General features: G+C 47.9%; 1 protein-coding gene across 1 annotated transcript; it reads left to right on the top strand.

Annotated features, from left to right (window-relative positions):
- Positions 1-5,758: 5,758 nt before the first annotated feature.
- On the top strand, positions 5,759-11,497 carry LOC141053032 (uncharacterized). The gene is made up of 4 exons (XM_073550365.1): positions 5,759-9,045; positions 9,117-9,711; positions 9,910-10,066; positions 10,182-11,497. Exons 2-4 carry the CDS (start codon positions 9,597-9,599, stop codon positions 11,206-11,208), a joined length of 1,299 nt encoding a protein of 432 aa, XP_073406466.1. The 5' UTR covers positions 5,759-9,045; positions 9,117-9,596; the 3' UTR covers positions 11,209-11,497.
- Positions 11,498-14,551: the final 3,054 nt, after the last annotated feature.

Consider the following 14,551-nt stretch of genomic DNA (forward strand, 5'->3'; position numbering starts at 1 on the left):
CCACATTACAAGCAGTTTATTAACCCTTGAGGTGCTTCACAAGAATTTTTGGAATGTGGGAGGAAAAAATAAACATTTACTTTTCTTTCACAAAAATTTTCCTTTAGACCTAATTTTTTTTACTTTCTCAAGGATAACAGGAGAAAATGGACCAAAGATTTTGTTATGCAATTTCTCCTGAGCATGCCAATACCCCATATGTGTGGGAAATCTACTGTTTGGGCACACAGCAGGGCTTGGAAGGGAAGGAGCAACATTTGACTTTTTGAATGTAAAATATGCTGGCATAATTAGCGGATGCTATGTCACGTTTTAAGAGCCCTTGATGTACTTAAACAGTGGAAACCGCCAACAAGTGACACCATTATGGAAACTAGACCCCTTAGGGAACTTATCTAGATGTGTACTGAGCACCTTGAACCCACAGGTGTGTAGTACGTGTGCCGGCTGGAAGGTGGTCCCTTTTAGTGATGGGCAGTCCGGCTCTTTTTGGTGATCTGGCTCACTCTGCTCCGCTCACCAAAAAGAGCCGGCTCTTTTTGGCTCAAAAAGCGGCTCTTCTTGCAAAAAGTGCTACTTTCCCCACTTTTATCACTCCAGTCTCTTAACTATAAAGCCTGGGCCTCATTATACAGCTGTACAGGGGTCTAGTGAAGGCTTTTTAGCCATTTTCTCAGAGTGTAAGCTCCTGGGATCAGGCCCTCACTCCTGTCCGTATTGCTGATTTGTGTTATCCTCTAATATCTGATATTTGTCCATGTGTTCTACATTAGTCATTGCTGTGACATCTGCCGGCACTGATTATTCTAAGGCTATGTGCACACGTTGCGGATTTGCTGCGGATCCACAAGTGATGTACAGTTCAATGTTATTCTATGGGGAAAAAAAACGCTGTGCACATGCTGCGGAAAAATCCAAGCGGAAATGCAGCAGTTTATTTTCTGCAGCATGTCAATACTTTGTGCGGATTCCGCAGCGATTTTACACCCATTCCATTAGAGGAATCCGCAGGTGTAAAAACGCAGGCCGAATCCGCACAAAATCCACAATAAATCTGCATAAAAACCGCACGGATTTAGACCTGCGGATTCTGCCAAGAGATGCAGATTCCGCACAGAAAATTCCACACAGCAATCCGCAACGTGTGCACATACCCTTATAAGTAAATCCTTGGAGACATGTTCCAGGTTATAACAGAGTAACTCTGATATCTGCACCATACATGGCACCCCGTACCTACCAATTCTGGTATGCATGGTCCTCTCATCCCCAATCCTGGTATGCATGGTACCCCTCATCCCCCAATCCTGGTATGCATGGTCACCTCACCCCCCCAATCCTGGTATGCATGGTCCTCTCACCCCCCCAATCCTGGTATGCATGGTCACCTCACCCCCCCAATCCTGGTATGCATGGTCCCCTCATCCCCAATCCTGGTATGCATGGTACCCCTCATCCCCCCAATCCTGGTATGCATGGTCCCCTCACCCCCTATCCTGGTATGCATGGTCCCCTCACCCCCCAATCATGGTATGCATGGTCACCTCACCCCCCCAATCCTGGTATGCATGGCCCCCTCACCCCCCAATCCTGGTATGCATGGTCCCTTCACCTCCCAATCCTGGTATGCATGGTCACCTCCCCCCCCCCAGTCATGGTATGCATGGTCCTCTCACCCCCCAATCCTGGTATGCATGGTCCCCTCACCCCCCAATCCTGGTATGCATGGTCACCTCACCCCCCCAATCATGGTATGCATGGTCCTCTCACCCCCCAATACTGGTATGCATGGTCCCCCTCATCCCTATCGTAGGATGTATGGCCCCCCTCATCCCTATCGTAGGATGTATGGTCCCCTCATCCCCAATCCTGGTATGCAAGGTACCCCTCATTCCCCAGTCCTGGTATGCGTGGTCCCCTCACCCCCCTATCATGGAATGCATGGTCCCCTCACCACCCTTTCCTGGTATGCATGGTCCCCTCACCCCCTATCCTGGAATGCATGGTCCTCTCACCCTCCTATCCTGGTATGCTTGGTCCCCCTCACCCCCCAATCCTGGTATGCATGGTCCTCTCACCCCCCCATCCTGGTATGCATGCTACCCCTCACCCCCCAATCCTGGTATGCATGGTCCTCTAATCCCCCCTATCCAGGTATGCATGGCGCCACAACCCGCCCTCTACTGACTTCACGGTGAATACCTGATCGGTAATCTTTTGTGCCGTGATGTGAGGAGAGGGCGGGTTGTTGCGCCGGAATTGGCGCCTGCGCATTCCTCTCTTTCTGGCGCCATTTTCTTAAACACACTGCAGTGTGTCTTCCACAAAATGGCGCCAGAAATCGATTCTGGCCCAACAACCTGCCCTCTCCTGTCATCACCGCCAGATGCAAGACCCCACGGCAACACCGAATCGGTAAGGTGTTGTGCCGGAGATTGCGGTATGCATTCAGTGCTTACGTATACCGCAATCTCCTGGGGGGGAGTGCATCTACCGTGATCTCGTGGGGGGTTCGTCACTGTTTGGAGCCAGACTTCGCAGGTGCGTCGCACTTGCGCAGCCTATAAAGGCTTCGGACAGAGTGACACTTAGCCCGTTAAATTATACTTATACCCGGATCTGTCCACAGAGTTTCTCTGCCTCAGATTTATATTATTACTTTCCCACTGTAGAGCAGCAGGAACTACAGAAAATAATGAGAGGGATAAGATGGCTGTCAGTGCCTGACCTCAGCGCCTCTGCTCATCCTGCAGCTGCCGGACACCCACTGTTTTGTCAGACACACTGACAGTATGTGTGACTGCACATTGTGATCTATCACAGATCATGTGTGCACGCACTGCACTGAACAGCCAATCACAGTACAGCTATGTGTTAATGTGGGAGGAGCCCATTCGCAAGTCGAAGCCTTGCCAGTCACTCCCAACTTGTACTCATTGCTCTAAGGCTCCTCCTGGTGCCGTCAGCAACGATTTGGATTTCTGGATCACGGAGTGAACTACTTATACGATGGACTACTTGCTAGAGATGGGGTGCACCTTACGAAGACTGGAAAGCATGTATTTGGAAGTCGCCTTGCTACACTTGTAAGGAGAGCTTTAAACTAGAACAACATGGGAAGGGAAGCAAAAGACCAGAAAAAGCCATACACCTGACAAATGCTATTGAGAACTCTGCTATTAGAAGTGGAAAGGAAGAACAAAGACGAAAGAATCTAATTAATAAAAATATTGGAGAAAGAGAAACCAATCACAAACTAAAATGTTTCTATACTAATGCACAAAGCATGGGCAACAAACAAGGAGAATTGGAACTACTAACACAGGAACAGAAATATGATGTAATTGGAATCACTGAAACTTGGTGGGACAATACACATGATTGGAATACAAGACTAGAAGGATACAACTTATTTGCAAGAAACAGACTTGATAAACGAGGAGGGGGTGTCGCATTGTATGTTCGAAACGCGTATATCTGCACAGAGATTGAAGCTTCAGAGACTGGGAGTTCTGTGGAAACTGTTTGGGTAAGAATACAAGGACAGAACAATGGAAAGGACACCATTGTAGGCATTTACTACAGGCCGCCTGTGCAAGCCGAAGATATAGATGAACTCTTTATGCATCAGATGGCCAAGTTCTCCAAAAAATATGACATAGTTGTCATGGGAGATTTCAACTATCCAGACATTTGTTGGGAATCTCTCTCAGGCAAAACTAACAGGTCAAGGAAATTCTTATCCTCTCTTGCTGACAACTTTATCTTCCAAAAGGTAAGGGAGAAAACAAGGGGAACTGCTACCTTGGATCTAATCCTTATAAACAGGGAGGAAATGGTTGAGGAGGTAAAAGTGGCTGGGACCCTAGGAGGTAGCGACCATGCTATTTTAGAATTTTGGATTACTAGAGGTGGAAGACCTGTGAAGACTCAGACGTCAAGGTTAGATTTCAGAAAGGCAGATTTTAAGGGATTCAGAAAGAGAATTGGAGGGATCCAATGGCTGGATATCCTTAAAGACAAAAATGTCCAGGAAGGATGGGAAATCTTGAAAAATGAAATTCTCAAAGCACAGTTGTTAACAATTCCGAAAAGAGGGAAGAATAGGAAGCATTTAAGGAAACCAGGATGGATGAACACAGAACTTAAGCACATGCTAAAAAGGAAGAAAAAAATGTTTATAAAATGGAAAGAGGGAGGCATATCTAAAGAAGAATATAATGCTGTCTGCAGAACCTGCAGGGCACAAATCAGATTAGCTAAAGCTGAAAATGAACTGAGGCTTGCAAGAGATGTCAAAAGCAATAATAAAGGATTTTGGGGATATGTCAAAAGTAAAAGAAAAGTCAAAGATGCTATAGGATTTTTACAGGATGAAAATGATGAAATGGTAAGACAGGATGTTGAGAAGGCTGAACTTTTAAATTCCTATTTTGCATCTGTTTTCTCTCAGAAAGGAAATGCAACATCAACTGTTATTCACTGTCCTATTAAGGGAATAGAAGAATCCAGGATATCTATAAACAGAAAGATAGTGAGGAAACACTTAGCTAACCTAAATGAATTCAAGTCTCCAGGTCCAGATGAATTACACCCCAGAGTACTGAAGGAGATAGCAGAAGAAATTTTTGAACCCCTCTCCATAATCTTTGAAAATTCTTGGAGAACAGGAGAAGTGCCAGAAGACTGGAGAAGAGCAAATGTTGTTCCTATCTTCAAAAAGGGGAAGAAGGTGGACCCAGGCAACTATAGGCCGGTGAGTCTGACTTCTATACCAGGAAAGATCTTTGAACAAATTATTAAACAACATGTATGTCAATACCTGGATAAGAATGAAGTGATTAAACAGAGTCAGCATGGGTTTCTAACTAATAAGTCATGTCAGACTAACTTAATTTCCTTCTATGATGGTATCACTGATTGGGTGGATCAAGGAAATGCTGTAGATATAGTATATCTTGACTTCAGCAAAGCATTTGACAAAGTCTCTCATACAATCCTTATTGAAAAAATGACTAAGTATGGAATGGACAAGGCAACTGTTAGGTGGATTCATAACTGGCTTAGTGATCGGACCCAAAGAGTGGTCGTAAATGGCTGCACATCCAGTTGGAAGAATGTCTCAAGTGGGGTACCACAGGGCTCTGTCCTGGGCCCTGTATTGTTCAACATCTTTATCAACGATTTAGATGAAGGAATTGAGGGTAAACTGATTAAATTTGCTGATGACACAAAGCTAGGAGGGATAGCTAATACTAGAGAAGAGAGAGAGAGGATTCAAAAAGATTTAAATAAACTGGAGAAGTGGGCAGCAACTAACAGAATGGTTTTTAACAGGGAGAAATGCAAAGTACTACATCTGGGCAATAAAAATGAAAAAAGCATATATAGAATGGGAGGAATAGGGCTAAGTGACAGCACATGTGAAAAAGACTTGGCTATACTAATAGATCACAGACTGAATATGAGTCAACAGTGTGATGCAGCAGCAAAAAAGGCAAATGCAATTCTAGGATGTATTAACAGAAGCATACAGTCTAGATCACGTGAAGTCATTATTTCCCTCTACTCCTCTTTGGTCAGACCTCATCTGGAATATTGTGTCCAGTTTTGGGCACCACATTTTAAAAAAGACATCAACAAACTGGAGCAAGTTCAGAAAAGAGCGACCAGAATGGTGACCGGTCTGCAAACCCTGTCTTATGAGGAAAGGTTGCAGGATTTGGGAATGTTTAGTTTGCAAAAGAGAAGACTGAGAGGAGACTTAATAGCTGTCTACAAATATCTAAAGGGCTGTCACATTGTAGAAGGATCAACTTTATTCTCATTTGCACAAGGAAAGACTAGAAGCAATGGGATGAAACTGAATGGGAAGAGACACAGATTAGATATTAGAAAAAACTTTTTGACAGTTAGAGTGATCAATGAGTGGAACAGGCTGCCACGAGAAGTGGTGAGTTCTCCTTCAATGGAAGTCTTCAAACAGAGGCTGGACAGACATCTGACTGGGATGATTTAGCGAATCCTGCTTTGAGCAGGGGGTTGGACCAGATGGCCCAGGAGGTCCCTTCCAACTCTACGATTCTATGATTCTATGATTCCTCAGCTCCTCCCAGCCCCTAGCCAGGCAGGAAGAAGCTAGCAAACAGCAGGGGGAAAAAAAAAAAAAATTGGCTCAGCTCCCAGTGGTGAGCCGACTCCCGTCGGTCACATGAAAGAGCCGTCTCTTTGTCTCGGTTCGTTCACGAATGACACATCACTAGTCCCTTTCGGCTGTGAGATGGACTGACGACAGAGAAGCTCGTTCAACCAGGTCCAACTTTATTGGGTGTCCTCTTGACATCCACCGCAAACACAACAGCTTCTGCTCCTAGGCCCGGTTACCCGTCACCTCCTCCTACTCCTGTCAGCGATAACCCTCTGGGCTCTTTCGCCGTGGCTGCCGTTAGGCCCACTGCCACAGTGCTTCCCCCGTCTGAGTCTGCCCGCTGCAACACTTACTGCTCCTTCGGTGTCCAGTCGTCCGGTACCCCAGGCCTCTGCTAGTACATTCCTGACCTGCAGCTGTCCTCTCAGGGCCACCCCCCTCTCTGGGTATCCGTCTCTCTCCTCTGTCTTTTCCCGAGCTCGTCTTTCCTCCGTCCTCTCCTGAGCTCCTCTCTCTTCTCTCTCCACCTTCGCATCTGCCCTGCCCCTGGGACTCTCCTTTTTATCTCCTCCCTCTGGAAAGCCCCTTCCCAGTCCAATGACTCCATCCACCATGACTCTGCGGTTTCCCTAGCCTAAAGCTGTTATTGAGTCCTTTTCTCCTACTCTCTGTCTCCATCTTGTGGCCAAAACTCGGTACTACGTCGTCCTGTACTACTCCAGCTGTTATACATATATAATAAAGCATAGTGCACATCATCTTTTACATGTTCTTTCCACATCAGACAGGTCCATAGGTTATTCCACCCTCCTACCTTCCTTTGACCATTGTCGTCCCCGACAATACCATAATCTTCATTTTGTCTTTTCTACTTCCTTTTGCCTGTGCGGCCGGTTGCCGAGCAGAGCCCGGAGTGCTCCAGCTCTACACGGGATGCTGGGCAGAGCTGGGAGAAATTAAGCTCTGAGTAACTTTCCAGAACTGCGCTCCACTTGAGGGGTGGAATGACTGAGGCTCTGGCCTACCAGGTCACTGTCTTCCCTTTTCTTCCATTTTTTGTATCTTTCCACCTAGGACCTGACCTGTGGATCACTGTCTGTTCCAAATCACAAACTTTCTTACCCCTTCTTTTATGATTTGTCATGGCAAGCATTTTCCACTTCTTCACATTTTGGACCCCCTCCTTGAACGTATTTTCCAATATAACAATTTTGCCAACTCTTCTGGCAACATTTAAATTATTTCTGTTAAATATGCTTCATTATCTCTACCTTTAAATATTTATTTAACCATTATTATTAATTAACTATTTTCCTTTTCCTTTAATTACTTGAAAACACAAGAGCGCCCCCCTTCATTTGTGAAAAGTACCCCCAACACATCCCTTCTGTGTCAGGAATAGGGTTTCATACCCCCAAGGAGACGCGGAACAGTCCCCATGCTGCGCAATGGCGCACAGTAGTTCCGTTAGTCCATGAACATCCACGGTGCTCCAGGCCATCTCCTGATGGCCGATCTTCGCCTGCAGAAGGGAGCTCCACAGCCGTGGAGTCCCCGGGATGTCTGGCAGTCCCTGGGCAAAGAGTGTCCTTAGTGCCCGAGACCCAGGAGTCCACCTCCCCTTCACGGGGTTCCATATTCTTCGGGGTACACAATCACAGCTACCGTATAGTAGCCGCGGGGACAGTACTCCTTATAGAAGGACACCCAGTCCCCCATCTGCAGGGCCCTCCCATGCTTAATGGAGGCTGCATTGAGGTAGACTTTGTGGCCAGTCTCTGCCTCCTTAATAAACCCATAGCCCCGCTCGATGTTGGTATATACGAGCTGCCCGTGGCTCCGGGGGACAGACATGGCAGTTTCCCCCTTCTCATGGAGGGCGGCCCAGATCTCCCACTCTTTGTTCTTCTTCTGGGCGATGATGTCAGCAATCCAGACGGACGGACCCGTGTAGGCCGCAGGCCCGCTCCGCACCGGTGACGCGGGACAGGGAGAAGTCGGGCGAGGAGGACGGGGGTCGATGGCGCGGACGTCAGCCGGCCCAGCATAGGCCGGGATTCGTCAGGCGCTAATGTCAGTGAGTGAGCGGAGGCCAGGCGGTGAGGCTGAGACTCAGGCATGTGGGCCTTAGGCCTCACACCCTCTTGGGCAGGTAAAGTAGGACAGGGCGGGGCCCGGGCGTGGAGGCTGGGAATCAGTAAGGCCTCTTTCACACATCAGGTTTTAGCCGTCAGGCGCGATACGGCTCTTTTGACAAAAAACGGATCCGGCGAAATGCAATGCCGGATCCGGTTTCCCCCCCCATTGACTTGCATTTGCGCCGGATCGTGCCGGATGGCCATGCGTTTCATCCGGTTTTCGCCGGATCCGGCAATGTGTCGCAATCCGGCATCTGGAAAAAATGGCTACTGTAATGTTTTTTTGTCTCCGGAGAAAAAGCCGGACCCGCCGGATCCGGTTTTTTGGGTCTGAGCATGCTCAGTAGCTCTGCCCACAGCACACATATATAAAAGCATGACAGTGGGACCCTCAGCCACACCCAACATGCCACCCAAGACAGCAACCAGGCGCAGGAGAAGGCAGGAGACCACTGCAGCACTATCAGCACCACCACCACCCCAAATGGAGCAGCAAAGGGAACATGCTGAACAACGGGAGGGGAGTCCAGCAGCAGATGAGAGACGGTAATTATCAAATCCCCCATTCCTCAAAACTAGGGCCAAGGAATATCAAGATATTCATTGGCCCTTTGTTTCTCTTTATTCAACAGCCGCCCAAGAGATGCAGCAGCAGCACTGGCAGCAGCAGCAGCACCACCCACAGCCATGGAGTCTGGCCAGCAACAGGACAGCACATCATCTTCTGGGAGTCCTCCCTCGCATCGTCAGCGTTTGACGGTAAGTTTTTATTTCCAAAATCCATCATCTCTGTAATATATGTCTATTCATTGGCTTTTATTTCAAAACAGGAATCACAAGCTGAAGAGGAGCTCTCAGAAGAAGAAGGAAGGGGTGGACAGACACCTGGAGTGGGCTCACAATTGGTAAGTTTTTGCATCAAACGCAGAAACACAACATCACACTACACACAACACATAGAAAACAATGTACCGCAGACATCACACAGCAAACAAATATGCCAACATCCAAACACATAAATTTTTTTCTTCTCTTCTCTAGTCTTCCCAATCTGGTGCTCGGCCAAGAGGTCCTCGCAGTGCCTCCCAGGGTCGTCGGCGACAGCAACGCGGCGGTCACCAGCGTGTAAGTATAATATTTAAGTTAAATTTTGGTACACTTTTTATTTTATGTCTTAAAGTGTGGTGACTAATTTTGCTATTTTACTTTAACAGCCTTCACAGCGTGCTCCCGACTCGGACGGTGAGGATGGAGGAATTGATGTGGACCACCTCATCGATCTCGTCAGAGAAAGGGAGCCGCTATGGAATATGGCTGACCGCCGCCATGCTGACCTGATTGTTACCCGACGACTCTGGGAGGAAATCTGTTCGCTCCTTGTGGGCCGCTGGGAGGACTTCGATGCTCGGGCCCAGATTAAAGAGCGTAAGTATATACAGTACCGGTTGCTTGATGTAAACCAGTGTTTCCCGTACTCCAGTCCTCGTGGTCCCTACAGATCATGTGTTCAGGATTTCTATTTACTATGGAAATCCTGAAAACATGACCCCTGGGGACCATGAGGACTGGAGTTTGGGAAACACTGATGTTGTATACTAACCACTTTGTCCTTTCTCGTTTCAGGGGACAGAATTGTGAAGCGGTGGCGGTCTGTGAGGGATCGTTTCAGGAAGGAGTTCAATAAAGAGATGCGGGCCCCAAGTGGATCTGGAGGACGCAGGAGCAAGTACAAGTACGCACGAGCCCTGTCGTTCCTCCGGGATACAATGGTCACCAGAAGGTAAATATTACACACCACATGTAAAAAAAAAAATGTTTAGATGTAACAATTTTTTTTCAGCCAGGGCCATGCCATGTCACTATTTTAATTGTTTTTTTTTCTCTTTATTCCACAGCACGGTGAGCAGCACTCGGGAGCCTGCACGATTGGACCCTTCTGAGGCGATCCCTGAGGAGACCGGCACTGAGGGACACTTCGACCGCCCCGGTACATCTGCACCTTCCCAGCCTTCCCACACATTCAACCCATCTGTCCCATCCACCAGCACAGGAGCATCGTGGCCACCTACATTACATGAAGCTGCTGGTGAGGAGATCGCTTTCCCTTTACCCCACCCTTCTGCCCCTGCCACCTCTAGTACACCTGCGGGTACTGGGCGGCAGCGGCAGAGGGGTCAGGAAAAGACTTATGCGCCAGAGTTCTTGCATCTGAATGCATCTTTCCAGAACTGTCTAAAAGTCTTGTCAGAGCAAATCTCCGCAGGCTTTCAGCAGATCAACTCCAGCATTCTGGAGGTGAAGACACTTCTGCAAACCATGCATTCAGAAGCAAGATCTTCGCCAAACCACACCTTTTTCAGGTCTGTTGTGGAGCGCATGGCAACACTATCTCCTACCCAGCAGATGCATGTAATGCATTCGTGCCACGGTGCTCTCCAGCACGTTACCTCCCAACCTCCTCCTCCCACCCCAGTAGTTCCTCCACCTGCACCCCCTCCAGCCACTTTCCATCCTCCCCCTCCTATTACATACCAGCCACCTCCCCAGTACCAGCAACCTCCCCAGTACCAGCAACCTCCCCAGTACCAGACATCTCCCCACTTCCAGCAACCTGCCCCATACCAAACTCCTTCCCCGTACCAAACTCCTTCCCCGTACCAAACTCCTTCCCCATACAACTTTCCATCAACATCATCTGCTCCTACAGTCCCTGCCCAACCCTCCACTCCACCGCCCACCACCTCTTCTGCCTCCCACATGTCCACCCATTCTGTAGCTTTTTCCACACCTTCACCCTCTAACTGTTCCTTCCCCACCACGATCCCAGTCCTCTCTCCACACTCCCAGTGTCGAAGTGTCCCGCAGCCCCTCCAGCAGTATTTCCACCCCACACTACACCGATTTATAATGTGTGTTTTGTAATAAAAATGCCCAGTTGGTTTCAAACCTTTATTAAAAAAGTTTTTTTTTAACTTTAAAAACATTTTACAAAAAAAAAAAAATTTTAAATAAAAGTTAAATTATCGTTTTACAATGGTTGTCTGTCATTTCTTTCTGCGGCGAAATATGTTTAAAAAAAAGGTTAAATACAGGGTATTTAAAAGGTAAAAAGGTATTCAAAACCAGGTATATAACTGTGGGTAAATTTTAGCTTTTTGCCACAGTTGTGTTCCTGGTTGTGTTTGAAGCAAAGTATTTCACCTAAAAAGTTGTGTTTATTGTTGGTGATTTCCTAACAATGTACACAACTTTTGTTAAAAGGTGAAATACTTTGCATAAAACACAACCAGATACACACCTGTGGCCTAAAGGTAAAAATAGTAAGACCATGACAAGATAGCCAACTTTGGTTGGCAAAGGTATATACTGTTGGTACAGAAGGTACACAAGTTTGGTTAAGGGCACAAATCTTTCACACTCTGTCATCCTGCCAGTGTACTCTGCCTTGAGGTGACATAAAGTATAGTGCAAAAATGTCCCTCATTACTGAAACCGTCACAGAACTTCTAGTGGTAATGTCATGGTAATCTTGCAAGGTGGTTTCTTCAGAGGTGTCCTCAATGGAAATGGGTTCCTTGCAGATAACAAAATTGTGGAGTACCACGCAAGCTTTGATCACCTCGTCCACAGTTTCTGTCTTGAGGTTGATCGCAGTCAATAGGACCCGCCATTTGGCTGTCAGAATACCAAAGGTACATTCAACCATTCTTCTTGCTCTTGTGAGGCGGTAATTAAAAATGCGTTTTGTTCTTGACAATCCTCTGCTACCGTACGGTTTCAAAAGGTGTTCTGACAGCTGGAAGGCTTCATCCCCTACACAGACAAATGGCATAGGTGGACCAGATGTTTGCGGCAGCGGTCTAGGTGATGGGAACTGGAAGGTGTTTCCATACAGTTTACGCCTCATGGCAGACAGTTTGAGAACTTGAGAGTCATTGGAGCGGCCATAGGCTCCAATATCAACAGCAATAAATTTGTATTCCGCGTCAGCGATGGCCATGAGGACAATGGAAAAATATTTCTTGTAATTGAAATATTCCGATCCCGATCCGGCTGGCTTTACAATGCGGATATGTTTCCCATCCACAGCGCACAAGCAGTTCGGAAACTGACATATCTGTTGAAACTTTTCTGAAATTTCAATCCACCTCTCTGTTGTGGGCTCTGGTAAAAACTCTTCAGCTAAGGAGTCCCACAGTGCACGGCATGTGTGCTTCACTATTCCAGATATGGTGGAAATCCCGAGTCTGTACTGGAAATGCAGTGACGAAAGGGATTCTCCAGTTGCAAGAAATCTGTGGGGAATTAAAAAACAATCAATTAGTTTAAAATCATAGCATTACATACCAAAACTCAGCTATAACACTTGGAGATGCAAACTACCACCAACAAGATTGCAGTGAAAGTGTGCTCTGATGCGAGCATATCCAATAAATGTGGCTTACCTTAAAGTCACCATCAGACGCTCGGCGGGTGAAACAGAGAAGCAGCAATAGGTGTCCGATTTTCTTATGAGGTGTGCAATGCGCTCCACCAAGTAATCAAAATTCTTCATTTTCATCCGAACATATCCAAAAAATTTATCCGGGTTTCATCTAAGGTCCATGCAGAGTGTAGAATAGACCCCACGTGTCATTCTCTTGGCTGTGATGGGGTGGATCCACAAAGGTCGTCTACGATGCCGGATGCGCTGCTGTCTCGCTCTCTCCTCCAGAACAATCACCCTCAAACGATTCGCCTCCGCTGTAAAATCCGCTAAATTCTTCAAAATATTTCCAATCACAACATCCATCTTCGCCAGTAACTTGCTCTTCTCTCCAACCTGCACTTTCTCCTCTACAACCTGTCAAAGAAGGGCTGTAGGAACACACTATATATAGTTTTTCAGTAGCCAATCCCGTTCGGAAGGCCACAAGGGGTGATTTTAAAAACTGGATCCGGCGTAATCCGTCGAAAAACGGATCGAAAACCGGATGAACCAGATGAGACGGATCCGGTTTTGGCTGTCAAGCGCAAGACGGATCCGGCAGAAAACCAGATCCATCACATCCGGTTTTACAAAACATTTGCCGGATCCAGCGCTCCGGCACGACGCCGGAACGCGCCTGACACCGAAAACCTGATGTGTGAAAGTAGCCTAAGGCCTGTTTCACACTTCAGTTTTTTCTTGTCAGTTCAAATCCGCCAAAATGGCGGAAAGCGGATCCGTTGGTAACTGAAGTTAACGGAAGCCAGCGGACCGGTTTTTTGACGGATCCGTTGGCTAAAGAATGTTAAAGGAAACGCAGGCCGGGGATGAGAGAGAGAGAATTTTTACCGTCCACCAGAAATGATTTCAGGGTTAAATTTCCGGCTGAGATCATTCCTCCGGGCATGCGCAGTACAAAAATGCGGATCCTTCAGCCAAAAAAACGTTACAAGCTCCGTCCGGGCATCTCGCCGGACGCAAAAAAATTGGCAGATCTGGAAAAAAACGGATCCGACGGATGGCCATCCGTCAAGATCCGCCAGTAATGCAAGTCAATGGGAAAAAAACAGATCCGCCAAACAAAATGGCGGATTCGTTTTTTTAGAAAAACGGCGGATCTTGACTGATGGAAAAAAACTGAAGTGTGAAACAGGCCTAATGGGGACTTTGGGCCTAGCGTCCGTATGGGGCGGGGAGGCGGGAGCTGCCTGCGGTGCCTCCGGCCAGGACAGGGAGACGCTCTCCTTCCCTGGTGCCGCGGCCGCCTTCCGGCTGCTCCGTAGCTCCTCTGGGGACTCGGGCGCCCGAGCGACCGGAGTTTCCACGATGCCACCGGCCTCCTCCTGCTGGATGGACTCAATGTCGTCATCCGTGGGAAGGGCCCCGCCGGTCCTCTGCTACTTCCGGTCCCGTTGCTTGGTGTCCGCTGCTGCTCTTCATCCCGCCATCCGGCAGGACCGAGCTCCAGGCCCGATGGTTCTGCAGGTCACGTCAGCGGCGGCTTCTCCAATGGCCGCTTCGGCATGGCTGGTGCTGCAGGCGGAAACGCCTCCTCCTTCCGCTCCGCAGGTCCAGGTGTCAGCAGCTCCAGCTCGGTCCAAGGATCTTCATTCTTGGTAAGTGTTCGGTACGCTGACTGATTCCCAGGCACAGGTGACACGGCGGGCCTCGATCTCCCACCGCCATTGCCACTCCACAGGTTCAAGGCCACAGCAGCTGCAACGTCTCATCATGTCCATTCTTCCGGGGCTCAATGGCGCCAAGCAACTGCACCCAGCCTGATAAGTGGGGTCACTC

The sequence above is a fragment of the Dendrobates tinctorius genome, unplaced genomic scaffold (assembly GCF_039654945.1).
Source record: "Dendrobates tinctorius isolate UK_male_01 unplaced genomic scaffold, ASM3965494v1 ptg000164l, whole genome shotgun sequence".
NCBI classification, from domain to species: Eukaryota; Metazoa; Chordata; class Amphibia; order Anura; family Dendrobatidae; genus Dendrobates; species Dendrobates tinctorius.

Bases quoted from the DNA above. Each gene is read 5' to 3' on its own strand.
- LOC141053032 (XM_073550365.1), top strand. From the start codon at position 9,597: ATGGCTGACCGCCGCCATGCTGACCTGATTGTTACCCGACGACTCTGG. The intron at 9,712-9,909 runs GTAAGTATATAC...TTCTCGTTTCAG, and splicing joins TCGGGCCCAGATTAAAGAGC to GGGACAGAATTGTGAAGCGG. The intron at 10,067-10,181 runs GTAAATATTACA...TTTATTCCACAG, and splicing joins GATACAATGGTCACCAGAAG to CACGGTGAGCAGCACTCGGG.